General features: G+C 41.4%; 1 protein-coding gene across 2 annotated transcripts in view; it reads right to left on the minus strand.

The window, feature by feature from the left end:
• LOC124408115 (transmembrane protein 132E) overlaps positions 1–18,128 on the minus strand; it is a 186,957-nt gene that overhangs the window by 55,098 nt on the left and 113,731 nt on the right. For both annotated transcript variants that reach the window (XM_046884824.1, XM_046884823.1), the window contains exons 2-3: positions 10,588–11,503; positions 555–698 (exon numbers count right to left, since the gene is read on the minus strand). In XM_046884824.1, coding sequence (XP_046740780.1) covers positions 555–698; positions 10,588–11,503 — 1,060 coding nt within the window. The remainder of the gene's footprint in view (positions 1–554; positions 699–10,587; positions 11,504–18,128) is intronic.

The raw sequence follows: 18,128 nt of genomic DNA on the forward strand, positions 1-18,128 counted from the left end.
TTGATTTTTAATCCATGTCGTGGTGTATTGTTATCGATTCTTTCTTACTAAATTGGAGGAAAAAAATGTATGAAATTTTAATATGAATATTAAAAGGTCGCTCGAAAAGATCTAAAGAAATGCTCCAAAAAATTGAAAAAAAATTATGACCGACCTTTCAAACTTCAAATTTTGAACTGAAACTTTCGTAAACTTATTTTTTTTTTTGTCTATAAAATTATACCGTAACGAGAAAATTGAAAAAAAAAAAAAAAATCCATTTTTGACGATTTCTGACGTTTTAAAAAATGTGGAGCGACCTCTTAAATTTTTTTTTTTTGAACTGTCCTTTGGTGTGGGCTCTTAAAACATCGAAAACTAACATTTTGTCACACGAGACTCGAAAAAAAAAATAGTTCGTTTTTTTGCGCCACCCTAATATACATACATAGCTGTATAATAACAATCTTAAGAAAATTTCTACAGTCATAATTCAAACGAAGTATACACAACGTTCCAATTTCAGATATTCGAATACGGTTTGTCTTTCACGTTGGATTCTACGTTTTACTTACATGTTCTGTGGACGGGGTGCGTTTTCCTTTCGTATTGCGGTGAAGGTGGCGGCTGTGTACTTTCCATTAACTTCAACATTGACCGTCCAATCCGGGCTGCTGGATGTGGCGCCCAATATTCGTACGCCGGATTTCACCCTGGCTCTGTAACAAGCGGAAAAAAGAAAGGGTAGATAATAATCGAAGCGTTTTAAGCACAGTAGACGGGTCAGAAAGTATTTGGCAAATAACCGAAGAAGCTCAGATGCAGGGTAATTGCAGGCGTATTCATAAAACTATCGGATGCACCATCGGCTATGCTTTATCTGGAACTTTTTTCCGGGCAAAACTTTCAGGGCCTGCGGGGACGATATTAAAAACTTGTAGCCACAAAGTTGCGCTTCGGGCGCTCAAGAGGGTTGTAGTGGAAAACTGAAATTCCCCGATCGCTCGGCGGGTTTCAAAAACGATGAAAAACGATCATTGAGGGTGACTACGTGTAGTTATATACCGAATAATATGGCTTCTCGATAACCGCTGTACGGTGGCAATTATAAAGAGCTCTTCGGATAACTTCTCGCCGAGGAATTCAATTACAATACCTTTGAGTGCGAATAATTTTTCTCCCCTTCTTTGCCTCTCGAGGTCAAGCCTCCGCCGTTCACATCGAATGGAATGGAAGTAAGGGGTGCTGGGATTAAGACGTTACGCGTACTTTTAAAAGCAGCGACGAATTCAGACCGTCTAGACTCTCGGGACCATGAAAAAGAAGCGAGCGTCGTAAATCGGGGTTGAATCGACGGACCAGACTGGGTATATTACGCTACCCCGCGATCTTATAAAGCCGGGTTCAATACCGTGTAATATTATAATGGTTTGGTCCGCGATAGCCGTTCTCCAAGCTGAGATGGGAACGATGACTACTCGACAAATACTCGCGTATCTGCCAAAGCTGCGTTCCCCGAATCTTTTCTCACCGTCGTCACTTGAATTCGAGGCGAAGTTTCTGCCCGACATTACAATTTATCACATAAATCTGAAACTAGCGAATTTTAGCGAACGGTTCTAAAAACACGTTCCAACGAACAAAATCATAAAGGTAACTCTGATGGTTTTTTTCTTTGAACAACGAGGAATTGGTAAAAGGGTGTTGTAAACGCTTACGCTTAGCTCATCCTTTCGTTTTTCTAATTATACCAAGAGCAATATAATGTGAAATATCTATGATCCTTGTAGAACGAAAGCAGTAAAGAGCGTTTTACTAACATATATATAATATTAAAAAATTTCCCTGTTTTTTCTAGATCTATAGTGAGCGCGAAACTTTTATATAGAATATCCAAGGCAATTCGCATATTCGAATTAAAATGTATCAACTGTGGTGTAGAGTATTGAAAAAAAGGAAAATTCACCATTAGCAAGAAGCCTGTGAGAAAAATAAGACGTATGGGGAAAAGAAAATAAATAAAATTCAAAAAGTAAAAAAAAAAAAAAAAAAAAAACTACGGGGTTTCTGAGTTTCTGGTAATAATTCAACCCCTTCTTATGCTAAATTGGCAAGACTCGGTTCCGAGTGAAGGAGCTGCGTCGACGAATCGTAGAACATCAACGACGAGAAAAAAAAGAAGGGTGGGCGAGTAGTTTCCCCTGCATGCGGCACAAGTTGTTCTCAAATCTCAACTTGATGGCGAGTCAAACGGTTTTCAGCTGTTCGAAAAAAGGGATGTTCTTGTGACTTTGAAAATGCGCAAAATTGTCAAAAATTCTAACTCTCTATCGGATTGAAACGCAGATTCGAATGACAATGAAAATGATTCAAATTCTCCGATCTTTGGAGTCCTTGTTCCATTAAAAAAATAAACAAGTTTGCCGCTGACGTCACGCTCCAATGCGGTTTTAAATGCGTTAGATCCCGGAATGAATTCGAGTAGTACCTAAGTGTGCACTTAGGCAGCGATACATTACGTGCAACGGTTCCTAGAAAATTGATTCCACCATGCCGCTCCACATCTTTACTTCTCCTCTTCATTTTCCGTCGATTTCTTTTCGTACCGTTGAGCACATTATATGTGTATACAATGACAGAAGCCACCGTCTCCGAGGCTAGAGGCTAAGTTCTGTAAAATTAATTGGCTCACCAGAAGGCAGCCGCAGGTGCGGGAGAAGAAAGAAGAGAGCCACTTGCCGAAAAGCGCAGCTTTAAATACCAACCACTTTCCGCTTCTTCGTCTTCTTCTCGGCGTCGCCTCGAACCTTTTATCTTCTTTTTAAACTACCACTTCCACACTTTCCGCCTGTTCAGAAACGCTCGATATCTCTCGGTGCAGGGTGTGCCCTCTGCATTTTACGCCTCCTTGGTCTTAGCAAAGCCAGACGCAAATTGCAGGTTAACAAGAGCTTACCGTTGCAGGTTTTTGATTCGAAATATACAGAAGAACGATCGTTCGTTCCTCGTATTATCAAATTCGTTTTCGCACTGCGCAAACTGCCAGCCGAAGGGAATAAAGTGGAGTACAATGAATAAATGATAGGGATTCTGTGCAAGGAGGACGACACGTGGAGGCCATTGGTATCAATTTCGTGGTTACATTCCGCGACGTGACTTAATAAGTCATTCCTAGACTCGATTATCGATCACGCTTACTTACGCCGACGGGGTAGCCGATAATGATACTCGACGGAGAAACGTGAGTTCAATTTGAATTTCCCCTCCAGTGTGTATAATATAGGTATACAATATGCGATGTTTAAAAGGTGGGCGACGTTTCTACGAAAAGTATAAGCAGCAGCCATGAATGAGCTTCGAAGTATTTCAACTTCAATTTCAGAGGATATAAGTAATTCAAGTACAGGGATTCTGGGAAAACATTGACTTTTCAGAGATTCAAACCTTCTTCGCCAGAAGAGAGTAAATTCACCAACGAATTTTCACTCGTTCTTATTTCTTTTTTCATCCCTTCTTTCTCCCTTACCCGGATTCAATTCTCGTCTGTAATTATTCATCAATTCAATTCTTTCCTTGTCGTTTCTTCGACAATTAAAAAGGACTTGCACGTTGATAACCGCGTTTTTTGAGCCAAAAAATTGAGCAAAACAAAAAAGAAACTGACCAATCTTTGTGCAACACGAAAGGCTCAATATCGCGGCGCCGAAATCAGCGCCTAATGAAAGGCAACTCTAATTAGTTTCGTGTAACGGGGACCCAGGCAATAGGGCGCCATTCGGGTGAAAACAAATCAAAACGCGGGTACGTTTCGGGTGAAATATGAACGGATATAGAATTTTCTCTGAAAAAAAAGGACCCGATTTTTTATACTGCCGAGGGAGATCCGTCGGGATGAGAGACAATTCATGACGTGAAAACTCGAATCGTTACGCCATGTGTGTGTCTGAAAGAGTATAGGTGCCATATACCTACCGGTGTAATGAAACCGGACCGAGATTGCTGTGCGAATTTCGCAATTTCGCAGTACCCACCGATCCTCAGTCACGTACTTCGGGGAATACATAACTCAGTTGAGATTCAGGTGGTATCGTTGTCAACTTCTCCTGTCCTCGGACTGCGCGAGAGGCAGGCCCCGGTAATACAGTTAACTGCAAAGTGACGTACCTCTAACGGTTTAGTTTACAGGAGCAATTACAGTTCCCGACGTAACCCTGACGAGGGTTGTTCGAGGCCGCGTAGTAATGCGGCTTCACGATTACTCTTGCAGCCGCCATTTTTCATCCCCAGAAATGAAACTGAGCCCGCTTTGCCGGTGAAAGTTAATCGATATCAAGATTCATCGTTCTCATATTATTCTGTATCCGGAATGGCCACGACTAAGGATAATCAACAATCCGAATAGAAAAGTTTAAAAAATTTGGTTGAGATTATAAAAGTCTACAAAAAATGGTAACATCTTAAAAAAAAAAAAAAAATTTCTCAGGCGCAAAAACATTGCTTCAAGCACATAAAATTAGAAACGTATATCAAAGAAAATTTACTCTGCGACTTAGAAACCGCCAAAGTGACAACGTAGATTCAAATAAGTACAAGCAGCAGTTATACCCTTGCGTACAAAAAACATTGAAATGAAAATCCTTACTGCCAAGTACGTGAGTTCTTGGCAAAAATAGGAAAACAAGAAGAAAAGTAAAGAATTAAAGAAGGATTGAAAAATTCGGAGTCATTTGTTATTTACATAAAAATTTTTTATCATCATAGTTTCAAATGGTATTCTTCAAAATTGTGGCACAGATGAAAGAGAAAGAGAATATCGTGATTTAAACTAACTTCAACTTGGTGAACAAAGCATTGACATTCATATGGATTCAATCTCTTCCAGTAAGTACGTTTTTGTCGTAGCGAAGATCAAACCTGAATGCTATGGCGTTCGATGGAAAATTATTCATCGGGCAAACTGGGTGGAAAACTTGCGGAAATGGCAAAATATAAGTCCTTCAATCAAATAGACTTTCCAAGAGGTCCGAACCGCCGACGGCGAACTCTAATATTTGTTCGCTCCGACGAAGGTGGGTGTATTTATCTTGGGCATACCGATCAAAGTGCACCCTGGTTTATTTTTCGTTTTTTAAAAAGTCCGCCAAAGACAGCTAACTTGGAATTTTTTATTCCGTCCCTACTTCGTTATTTTCCGCGTTGATTATTTATTTTGTTCGAAGAAGTTACGTAAAAACTCAGCATCAAAGAGTTTGATTTTAATATTTATTGCCTGTAAGAAAGCAAATTTTTGTTTTAGCAATTTCCCCTCTATTATACTTGGGGAAAGGTTTTTGACACCAGAGATACCAAAATTCGAAATATCTACCGGCGCAAAGGAAACGAAATTGAAGAAGATCATTCGCTACCTCAATTTCGAAGCACGTGTGAACGATAATATCTTGATCTCGTAATAGTTCGGCGATCACGAGCACAGATATAATAAAGATAGATCATACGGTAGGAAATCCGAGATTAGTCGACGATACGATGGTTCGGATTATAATGCCGTTAAGTCTAACCTCAGCAGAATGCCGGGTAATTCGGTGGAAAACATAAGAGACCCGCAGCCGAGCGCCGGGTTACGAATTGAGGGTTGCACGTTACGTTTAAGGGATGATAGCAGACCGTGGGATGCGGAGTAACGGGGTGGCCTCCGCACACACCAAAAACAGTTTCGACAAAGTTTCCCGGATCGCAAAGTCGTTCCTCGCATGACTCGGGCTAACTAGGAAATTATGCGTCTCGTTTTAGTCGTCGCAGGACTCAGCAGGATTCAAATTAGGAGGCAACTCTGGTCTAATTGTAAGATGCGGAGAAAGCGAATTTAATTTAATTATTTAAATAATAAGATGAGAATAAAAAAATTTCATCGGATATTCCAATCGAGAGAAATGATTTTAAATCATTTTCCGACCATCGTTACAACGAAAATATTCAAATCAGTAGATACAATAGTAAATTGTATTTATTTAAAGATAAGTATTTGATTTGAAAATATTTGTTTTGTTTCGAAAAAATGTATCTTCTTCTATAAAATTTACGATTCGTTCTATATCGGACGAGTGCAGGGGACGACGATAATTGGCCATGTACTCCGTTATACGCGGCGGGTTTCATCCCCTCGGAGTGTTCATAAATTGTCGAATAAGAAGAAAGAAAAAGAGAGAAGAAGAAGGGGGGAGGGGGGGGGGGGAGAGAGAAAAAACGAAAGAACATAAGAACGACGTCTGTTTTTCATCCCCTTGAATCCCCTCCACCTCCTTTAAACGTATTACACCATCAGCACCGCCGCTTTTCCGAGATACCAGTGCAGAGTAGAAAGTTCCCGTCGCCGACGTCGGCGTCGCGTCGTCACCAGCATCGATGGTGACCCTCTCGTTACCGGGGATTTACGTCGTCCCTCCACCCCAGCGTTCTCCAGGCCGGCCGTATTCTTACCTCGCTAAGGAGGAAGGAAGGAAGGAAGGAAGGAAGGAAGGAAGGAAGGGAGGAATGAGGTTCGGGGTGGTAGGCAGTTCCTCCTCCCTCTGCAGCCCGTTATATAATCGCCGTTATGCTTTACGACGGCACCAGGTTTCCCACGAAAGCGTGCGTCGTAGCAGCTGCGAGCAAAGCGCCGAGGAAATTAAAATTGTGCAACGATCTAAGAGGGGGGAAGGTGGTAAAGGAGAACTAAGGGCAACGCCAGTAGACGTCGAGCTTAAAAACTTTTGGAATTTTACGGCGATGCAGGGTGAATTACTACTGCTTGAGAGCGAGGGTCTGTTATTGGGGACCTTATTGTAATCGAAAACAGATGCGCCAGCGGGTGTCGCTTGGTCCCACCCTCCCAATATTTGCAACGCATCGCACGTATACAGCAGGGGGTCACAAATCAGGGGTGGATCGATAGGTGGTTCGCTTTTACTTGGTTCCTCGTATATACTATGTATACCTATATACACATACCGCAAGCACACAAGTGTTCGGAGAGCTCATGAGGTACAATGTATATACATATCTACTTGGTGTTCGGAACTCGAGAGGATTTGCGGATTGGGATGAAGGGGTGGGTGCATGGCCTGATATATATCTCTCCACATCCCGCACTACAAAGTAGATCCTACGCTGAGGAGACACTCAAAGATCAACGTATAATACGCATAGCAGGGACTGCCGCCTAGTCTACTTGCATCGCGACTATATCGATTGCCAATTTGCATGCAAATGACACAGGGCGGTAATTGCGCCCCTCGGTTGATCAGCTCTGCTGTTACAGACTCGCTCTTGATCCCCGCCGAGATCTTGATCTTGATCTCAGCCTCCTGTCGTCGCACTTGTCGGTAGATTTTAAAGACGCGATTCGCGATATGGATCGCTAATCGAGAATTTACCTGTAATTTGGTATTGCAGGGTGAGGAGATCGGTGACTTTGTTTCACCGCTGTTATTGTTATGATTATTCGATTTTCCGATATACCGGAGCCGGTAATGATGGTGGGGGACGAAAACCCTGTGACGTAAAGAACAATAAAATATTGAAACTTGAGCAGAGCAGGGTAAATAATAAATATGTTTGTTGGTAGCTATATCAGGGTGCCGGCTCGATGATATTTTAAAACTCGAGGATCCGCGCACAGTTTCACCGAAATATCTGTGTATAATTTGGATCCACGGATACTCGGATTTCATCGTGGTGAACCGACGTCGTAACAAGTTTGGCGACCAACCTCCGTCGGCGAGGTCGTTAACTCAGCTCGAGTAACGCACCTTATCCTGCAACCTCGTCCTAGTCGTTGCCTTCCAGGTTATACGGATATATAAGCGGACTATGCAGAACTTCGCTGAGAGGTTTATTAGGAAACTATTTTCATCGAGGTTAATAGCTAATTTCCGAATCAGGCTTCGTCGCTCGGATACCGTCGGTTGTAAAGTAAAAGCACCATTTTTGGCCACCCTTGTATAATGTTTCACTTTTTTCTATAAGTGCTATAAATCTATCATTGAATTCGTTACAAAAGTCTAATTGTAATATAATTACTGTAATAATCAACTGCTTGAAAAGCAATTTTAACAATAATTAAGGGGGTATTCTGGTCTAGAAATTTGAAAAAATCGATTTTTTTTGTTTGCATATTTGCAAAGTTTAGACCCTCAAAAATATTCCCTTAAACGGATTTTTCAAAATTTCGAATTATTTTCGGAGATACAGCGGATTTACAGACGTAACGAAGTTAGAATTGATCGCTCTGAACTGCGAGCTTCTGCTACTTCAAAAGAAGGCAGAACAGCTCGGTTTGCAAAAAGAACTTCGCGAGACGTTGATTATGAAAAAGAAGAAGGCCCAATGTATGGATCTGGGATCGCCGATTAATCCTAAGTGGGTATTAAATATTATTATCTGAGTTATTCTACTGGAATTGTTTCTCAAACTTCAAACGCGTTTTTCTCAAAACTACTTTTTTCGAGGTGGTTGTCATGATTTCTCAAGTTCTACCTAACCGATTCCTTTGAAATTTGATGAAAATCTTTTTTATACATCTCTCTATCGCTCCTGCCTTGGATTTTGGAAAATCTTAATTTTAAGTATTTTTTAAAATTCGAAAAGTTCAAAGAAAGGGGGTAAAAAAAATGTTTTTCTTCATGTCGACGCCATTTCGTGATTTTTTTTTTTTTTCTTTGTCAAAGGTCAATCCGATAGCGACATCTTTACCAATGAAGAATTTTTTTAATTTGTTTGTTTCAGATCACTACAAAGATTGGAATCATGTCAACCAGGGAGCACCGTTTTTTTTTGTACCCCCCACTTCACCGGCCTGTGATTCGACGATTTTTTGATTTAAAATTTTTTTTTTTATATTCTTCAAATATCGATAAAAATCATATAAAAAAATGAATGGTGAAAATGTTTTTCATTTTTTTTTATCCTAGTTTGAAAAATGCCTAAAGTTTAGGCTTCTAGACCAGAATACCCCCTTAAAGCTATTTCAACGGTTCGTACCATTTGTACCCATCTTCTCAATTTACCTACAGTTCCTATGGACACAAATGGATCAAGTTGATGGTCACAGACGGTACTAAGGTGGTCTAGTACGGTGTGGTCCACCCTATATGCCAATGTACCATGGTTTTCTAATTCTAGAGTATACTAGTTATGATTATCCACGGCTACGATTCAATCCATTATTATTACATCAACTATTCAGAATCCATAATTCACATTCTCGTATAATTGTACCGATGAAAATGTTTGGACGCGGATTCCGCTGTTTCGTGCTCGTAGTCGGAATCGTCTCTTGCAATCTGCCGGTTCCATTTTGTTCCTCGGCATGATGTATCACGCCGCTGTTCACAATCAGTTCCGAAATCGAATGGACGGGGTTTGGCTGGCGGAGGGTGGATCGCCGTAGTAAAACGCGGAGTATTTTTATTAGTTTTTTATACATTCGAGCATCCGTAAGGGAGAGGGAGGCTTTTTGATTGGTTCCCGCCACTCTATGACCCGATACGATTAGCTCGATTTGATTTAGAGGATTTGGATGGGTATTACCACCGAGGCAAATGAATTATATATCTACTACTATACACCCATAACGAAACGGAGGAACAGTAGCGCGGGGAAAAAGTTGGGCGAAACGCGGCGCACATATGATAGAGCGTGCAGAATATCGCATCGATATGATGCACGGTCTCGATCGTGACGTGTCATACGGCATGAATCATCGTTCCAGGTTAATCTGCCCGGCTTTCGGGGTTTTCCTTCATCTCTCTCATGTCCGCGTAGATTATTGCTTGGTAATGACGCTTTTTTTCTTTCAGCTACCGTTGGGAAAGAGGACGGGAAATAGGCTTACAGGGGGCAAGAGCGAAGGGTTGATCGAACAGTTTGAGTTACGGGTGTTAAAGGAGGATTGACGGATGCAGAACTGATTGTGAGCCACGGGAGAAGAATCAGGAATTACGATTGTTGAAGGCAGACAAGCAAAAAGAAGAAGCGACAGAACGAGAATTGAAATTACTATGTCTTGCCGTGTCAAATCTAGTCGTATATAGTGGAGGTATTTCAAAAGAGACACAGCAAGTGCATAAATATTCACTTAATTCCGGGTAGATAAGAATTCGACGGTTGGGGGGTAAAAAGTCGAAATTTCGATACATCGGCCATTCGAAATATTGGCCCCGTCAAGTTTTTACCTCCACCCCAAACTCGACAGGCTACTTGTTGTCCACCCGATTATATAACACGATCATTACATTACACTTTATTTGAAGAGAGCGTGTAGAAAGGTCAAAGAGACATTCAACGACTCGAATAACTCGAGCTCCTTATTTCATACCAACCCTCAATGCCGCTGCCTCGCTAACAACGAGAGTATAAATTAAATGGGTTGTATACCAGCTGACTGAAATCTTATTCCAACATTTCACAAAAGACTTCCATACATGCCACGTCAACGACTTCACACGAAATTTCCCACAATTCAACAACGATTCCATGTAATAGAGGCATAATATGAAGCCTCCGAGTAAAACCGGGACCAATGAAAACAACCCTAAAACGTGATATATATCTACCATTTTCCGTACTCACCGTATGATGACAGCAGCGACAAAGGCGCCTTGTCTAGGGTGTAGAAACGCCGGGACATGGAGTCGGGACCTCGGATAGAGTGGCGCGTGGGGTACCAGTAGCGTCAAGGAGTCATCAGTCCTGAGCTCCTTGTAAGCAGCCCTGTTCGGAGCGAGAGGAACCTGTCCTAATGGAGTGACAGGTTGGATCTGAACCCTGGGCTGGCAGCCACCGTCGCTCTCGGTCCTGGGCTCGAGTACGGAATACGCGACTTGAACAAGCCTTGGAAGGGTCTTGGCGACCTTGACCCTGCCGGAGGCATCCGGGGGTGGAAGCGGCGCCCACCAAGCGGCGGGGATGGTGATTTGGGCGAGGCAGACGCCGTCCTCGCCGTCGGGGCTGCAGGCCGCGGTAAGTGGCGTCCTTCCGGCGAGGGAGGCGTGGAGAACGACGCAGACCCGCTGGTGCCGAGCCAGCAGAACCTGCCGCCGACCGCCGGCCTCACTTCCGGCGTGGAAGAGCACTCTGAGCACCGGTGAGTCCCGAGGAACACTGGGCCGCACTAGGTGAGCCGACATGTCGAGGTGCCTGGCGCTGAGTTCCTGGGCATCGAGGAGGGCCGTCGTGGATGTCAAGTTTCGCCGCATCTCTGGTCCCGGAAGAGCGTCCAGAGGGTCAGGGACTATGTACCGTGCCGGAACGGTCTGCTTAGTGCTGAAGGGTCCATAGGTAGCGCGGACCGAGGCCGGCTCGCTGGTCTGGAAGACCGTGAAGGTGTCGATGGAGAGGATCGAGCCCGGTGGCGCAGGACCTGGCGCCAGGATCGGTGGAACCGGGATCGAGTCCGGCTGCGCTGGGTACGACTGCCTTGGTGTGTGCTTCAGGAAGAATCCGCCATCCTTGTTCTCGAAGTGCACCTCGACTGACGCAGCAACGCCTGTATGGGCAGAAAGAGATAGGGTTGTTATCTTAGGGCGTCTTCATGGGTTGAACGGTTCAAGAGGAATGGATTTGTCTTTCGGCCAGATGGTAACGGTCACCTAAGTAAACCAACGTTCCATTGGTAGAGAGTCTCGATCAATATTAGTAATCTAGGTAAGCAAGGTGTGCTATCCCACAAGGTGGAAGAGACTTTTTTCATTAAATCATCATCTTAGATCATGTAGCGTCACTCAGACGCATACAGTTTTTTTTTTTATATCAATTTGAATCCAAATTTAAATTCAACAATAGGATTAATTCCGTGGAGGATTTTAAGTGTCCTATGATCGACCAAGTTTTCAACACTGATCTTTACAACAGTTCAAATCACCGTCTGATTGTGAAATCATCAGATAGATAGAATTATACGGTGAAGATTACAGTTACCGTGACTCGACAACACTCGGAACTATAGAAACGTGAGGTAAAAAGTGTGTCAAAAGCGAGTTCCAACTTTTCTCCATAAAGGGATCGCGTGGAACCTCCATCGCAGTCGGCGTACAATGGTATGAGATGTGGTACACGTGTAACGCACACCTTCACCAGCTTGTGCAGGAATAGCACAAGGATTAAGGGTAGGTCCGTGTGTGCAAGGGCAGGTCGTAGATTAGTCAGAGAGGAATGAAGCAGCGGGAGGAAGAGGCAGGGCAGTACATGGTGGCCTAGGTAAAGTAGAAGGATTACGAATCCAGGGATGACGAGGTTCCCGTCTCATTCTACGGATTAGAGAAAACGGCGAGATTGCGGAGGACGGATGGATGGATGGACGGACGGACGGTGTGACGCGGGATTCAATTTCGTCTCTGTTAGGCGGGGGTCCAAAACCAAAAGGGTCCAGCCGACTACCTAGATTTCAGTTATTATACGCAACGGCAGGAGAGAGATTCCTCCGCCAGCTACGCATAGATGGGTATAATATGGGTTTAATCTGGTAGCGAGACGCCCGCACCGACGTTACAGGACGCAGCGCAGGGTTGAATGACGACGTGGACGTGAAACTTGTATGCAGAACCATCCGCCGTTGGTTCGTTTTATTTAACGAAAATTAAGCTACCTCGTAAATGTTCAAATTGAACTTATACCAGCCACCAGTATAACTGACGGAAGTTTACGGGAACGAACTCGGATACAATTGCGACTCTGCGGCGGTAATTTCACCGAGCAAATATTAAACCCCAAGTACAGGGTAACATTCGCGTTTACTACAATAAGTCGTGCCTCAAACTCGAACTTCGCAAGCCAAAAAGCTGCTGTACATGTACACGCTGATTATTTCTTGTTTTTTTGTCTAGGTTTTTGTAACGTGAAATTTGAACGAATTTAAGCGCCGTCATAATCCGTGGCCTAAGGACAAAGTTATTGGTCCGGATGTTATTCGCGAAAAAAACTCTTTCCCCCGGAAAATATGGCTAAGCCGATAATCTCGGGAAATGAAAGAGCCGCACCACCGGCATGCGGCATGGTCAATACTTGCTCCTCTTCAGACCTCGGAGATGCATGCAGCGAGCCAGCTATTTTTACAACAGAATTCTTCTCCGCCTTATTCTTCCTCGTTTCGAATCGAGCAGCTAATTCCGCTCACGTTTCTACGCCGCGGTAATTATTTTCCGCAGGGTTCGAGAATGGGGGTTGAAAAAACAAAACAAGATGAGAAAGAAAATACGGAACAGAGACACCCTCTCGACAGGGATGAAGAAGAAAAAAAAAAAAAATCAAACCGCCATGTTGAGCCACTAGAGAAGTTTGAGACAGCATTTCCGGATTAATAAGGTAATCAGAGAATTATCTGCAATGGTTGAACAATGACTTTTGTTAGAAAAAATGTGAGATGCGGGTTGAAGAATTATTTGTGTGTACGTTAACGTGGTCTTTAAATGGTTTTTTTTTCCTGGAATATCAATGTTGGATGGTAAATATAGAAAAAAAAAACAAATCTCCAATTCATTCAGATTTTTATTTCAAACCCTGAGTCTCCCTGCTGGCTTTTTTTCTTTACTGTTTTCTAACCTAATTCTTCAGCACTGTAATGGAATTCCGTCACTTCAATCATTGCCTCAGCTTTGAGAGACGCGTCCCGAATGAACGCGATGCAATTCTCCGACGCTATTCTGTCGATACGAAAATTCTGAGGAGCTCACGCCGTCGTGCAATGGCAATTCCAATTTTCCGGATGTCCGGAGAGTTTCCGGCTGGGTAAGTTGGCGGACTCCTCGGAACCATCCCGGTCGGCTTTCGTCTGGCAAATTTTCAACCGCTAGTCAGCTGCTGATTCGTCTGCATACTCCAACCCCAAAAACGGCTCCGAACACGTCGGTGTGTTTTTCTCACTCGTATTATGAAGTCTCTTTTACCACCTTCGGTACGAACTGCCGAGATTTTATTTCGTAATCAGTTGTTCGATTTTTGTCTATAGTTTTCAACTGACTACATTTCAAAATGCACCACCGTTCAGTGGCAAAAATGGGTCTGCTTGATTCGGTGAGAATTAACGTTTCAAGTTACGGTACCTCGAACTGATCACCTAAAAAAGAAAGGCGCTCTGTGTTCGAAAAGTTATTTTTAAAACCAAACAAGTTGATATTGTTTGAAGAATTATGAAATCATTTTCAGAAACGGTATCAAAGTTTTTTTTTCGTTGTTTTCGTTTCTGCGAGGCAGAAGCCACGATTGTTTATTTTGCATTTTGATTACAACATGTGCGTTAGAAAAAACGTCGGGTATATTCAACTAAACATCCCCTACATAAGGGCGCATAGACTGTGATTCTGAGCTGTACACATCCACATATACATATACATATACATTAGGGTGTCGCAAAAAAACCGACTTTTTTTTTTTTTCGAGTCTCGTGTGACAAAATGTTAGTTTTTGATGTTTTAAGAGCCCACTCCAAAGGACAGCTCGAAAAAAAAAAAAAAATTCTAAGAAGTCGCTCCAAATTTTTTAAAATGTCAAAAATCGTCAAGAAATTAAATTAAAAAAATTATATTTTCAGTATTTTGTTCGATTTTTAATTCATGTCGTGCTGTATTGTTAATTTTAATATGAATATTAAAAGGTCGCTCGAAAAGATGTAAAGAAATGCACCAAAAAATTGAAAAAAAATTATGAGCGACCTTTCAAAATTCAAATTTTGTACTGAAACGTTCGGAAACATATTTCTTTTTTTGTCTATAAAATGATACCGTAACGAGAAAAAAAGATTGAAAAAAAAATAATCGATTTTCGACGATTTCTAACGTTTTAAAAAATGTGGAGCGACCTCTTAAATTTTTTTTTTTTTTAACTGTCTTTTGGAGTGGACTCTTAAAACATTAAAAACAAACATTTTGTCACACGAGACTCAAAATAAAATAAAAAATAGTCAGTTTTTTTTTGCGCCACCCTAATATACATATATATATATATATATATGTATATCAGGGTATATAAAGTTTGAGGTTTGATTAACTTAGTTTATCCGCCTGGTTCGTGGCGGCGCCACGGCGTATGGGAGTAAATAAATCATCTCATATGTGAGTGCGTTCTACATATGTATGTATGTACCTAAGCCTAGAATGTAATTGGTATCCTCTCATGATAAGGGAGCGTAGATATGTATTTGGCCAAGCAATCGATTTATCCCAAATCATCGAGCAGAGAGCGGGAAATACGTGAATGAGAGAGAGAGAGAGAGAGAGAGAGAGAGACGAAGATATGCACCGAGGATAAACGGGATCGAAGCATTAAATTGTATACATTTTCATATACAACTGAGCGTGACAATAAGTTATAAATTGTTACTTCCTAGCAGCCTTTATTTACGTACAATATATCCACAAGGAGTGCGTGTGTGTGTGTGTGTGTGTGTGTGTGTGTTGTATATGAAAATTTATTACACTCATTGTAAGTCGAGAGAGCTGTGTGACAGATACTGAAATATTTCGAAAAAAAAGGATAAGATGCCTCGATCCATCGGCTTTCATAATTATCCAGAAAAACGAGTTTACCGATTACGGTAAATATTCTTTCAGAGTAAAACTAGGGGTGAGAACTGATATTATTGTTATTAGGATTTAGGATGTTCGAGATCTTCCGTACAGCTGCCTAGCCGATGAGAATCCAGGGGAGGAAGGTGCTTCAAGGATTCCGCATGCATTCTCCATGCGCATTCCGCAGCACGTTCTATCGGCTTCAAGATTACGCAACCGGGAGAGCTTTGTTTCGCAAAATTAAATCAGAGATGAAGTCCACTTCCACATGCTCTCGGGGCTTTACTGTACCGGTATCGGTGCGGTGGCTAGGCGAGGTGGGTGTAGAGCGAAAGACAGAGAGAGACAGATATAGAGATAGATAGCTAGAGGGTCAGAGAGAGAGAGAGAGAGAGAGAGAGAGCTACACACGCTTTCATTCAATTACCGAAGCAATTGTCGCCTCTTCACTGATAGACTATCCGCGCACGATATCCCTCCACCTTATCATTCTCCAGGTTTGACCATTTGCGAAATTGACCCATTTTGTTGTAGCGGTTTTGACTAACGGTTTTCAAATCATTTTCAAATGAAGGTAAAAACGCAAACATCCAGATTTTGCAACATCGAGTAATAAGAGTGTAAAAGAAAGAAATAGAGAGAGATAGAGAGATTGATTGATTGATTGACTACGAAAATGTAATAAGCCAAGGCTGATATCAGTCAAATGGCTACATCGGTGTACAATGGAAGATACAATAAAAGAGAGAGATGGAAAGAAAGAAAGAGGCGGAGATAGTGAAACCTGCACCATAAGCACTTTGAAAAATAAAACTATTTCTTTGAGTTCGATAGTATAATTAATTTGATTTCACATTCGCGAATCCAGATCGAACGAATCTGTTTTATAGGTATATTATATGTATGTTAGGGTGGCGCAAAAAATCGACTATTTTTTTTTTTTACAGTCTAGTGTGACAAATTGTTAGTTTTTGATGTTTTAAGAACCCACTCCGAAGGTAAGTTGAAAAAAAAATTTTAACAGGTCGCTCCACATTTTTTAAAACGTCAGAAATCGTCAAAAATCGATTTTTCTTTTTTAATTCTTTTTCTCGTTACGGTATAATTTTATAGACAAAAAAAAAATAAGTTTCCGAAAGTTTCAGTTCAAAATTCGAATTTTGGAAAGATCGCTCATAATTTTTTTTCAATTTTTGGTGCATTTCTTTAGATCTTTTCGAGCGGCCTTTTAATATTCATATTAAAATTTCATAAATTTTTTTATTCAATTTAGTAAGAAAGAATCGATAACAATACACCACGACATGAATTAAAAATCAAACAAAATACTGAAAGTATAATTTTTTTAATTTAACTACTTGACGATTTTTGACATTTTTAAAAAATTTTGAACGACCTCTTAAAATTTTTTTTTTGAGCCGTCCTTTACAGTGGGCTATTAAAACATCAAAAACTAACATTTTGTCACACGAGACTCGTAAAAAAAAAAAAAAAAAAAAAATAGCCGGTTTTTTTGCAGCACCCTAATGTATATAGGTATATACTAATAATGAAAATGTAACGTCAATCTTGAATCGCCGAGTTTCACCCCCGAGTGAGGGTGTGAAGATAAAATGAATAGAAATTTTGAAAATACAGATTAAACAACGAGCCCTTAATCAGAGTTGAAAATTTCCGTTGAAATTGTAAAACCCAGGAAACTAGTGCAAAGGTCTTAATAAGCTGTGCTGACCCTCGAGGGTGAGAATAGGTAGATATTCGGCGAAACTCTACAGCCAGCTGAAACATCTAATCAAGGAGGCAGCAAAACTGGGAGACAAGTTGTATAATTATATTGCCCATGGAGTGTCCGAACTGTCCGTAGCTGTATACATGAATATAAACGTAGAAGCCCCTCGCCACGGTTTAATTTTCCCATAGCATAAGGTATAACGTCGCGGCATGTAACGTGTGTAGCGGAATGCAAAGGGGCGAAGACACGCACGCGTTTTGCTAATATATAAAACGTAATGCGCATTCCTCCGGCTCTTTCGACCCGGCCGAGGTACCTACGCGTGTATTCCTAGTTTACGGTCGACTCGTTGCACTATACATGTATATATGTACCTAGTAGAAAACGAGACCACCCTTTACTCGTCGCATACCCGCAGGGGATGTGATCGTGTTGTCAAAAGAAGGAACCGGAAGACAAAAGCGACAGCCAATTGATCATACATTTCGGACTCGGCGAAGGAGAGAAATAAAACAATCGAATTTCGAATACGGCTGAGTAAAAAATCTGAAACTGATAGGACTTAACAGCCAAGTGACTAATGTTTTTGAAGAAAAATTAGAAAAATAAGTTTTTGTAAAACAAAGATTATATATATATATATAAACATTGAGAATAATCGCTTCATTCCCGTTGGAAGTACCGTAAGTTCTGTGAAGAATTCTGTGAGTTTCAAAATTTTTCCATTTGAACCGTTTCCGAGATCATCGCGTAAATTTGTCGAATCGAGACACCGACGAGGTGACATTATTTGAAAATGTAAAGATTCGTTGAAATTAGAAAAAGTGATTTTCGACCAAAACCAATACTTTTCTTACATCGCCAAGGGTGATGAAAAG

The sequence above is a fragment of the Diprion similis genome, chromosome 7 (assembly GCF_021155765.1).
Source record: "Diprion similis isolate iyDipSimi1 chromosome 7, iyDipSimi1.1, whole genome shotgun sequence".
Classification (NCBI taxonomy): Eukaryota; Metazoa; Arthropoda; class Insecta; order Hymenoptera; family Diprionidae; genus Diprion; species Diprion similis.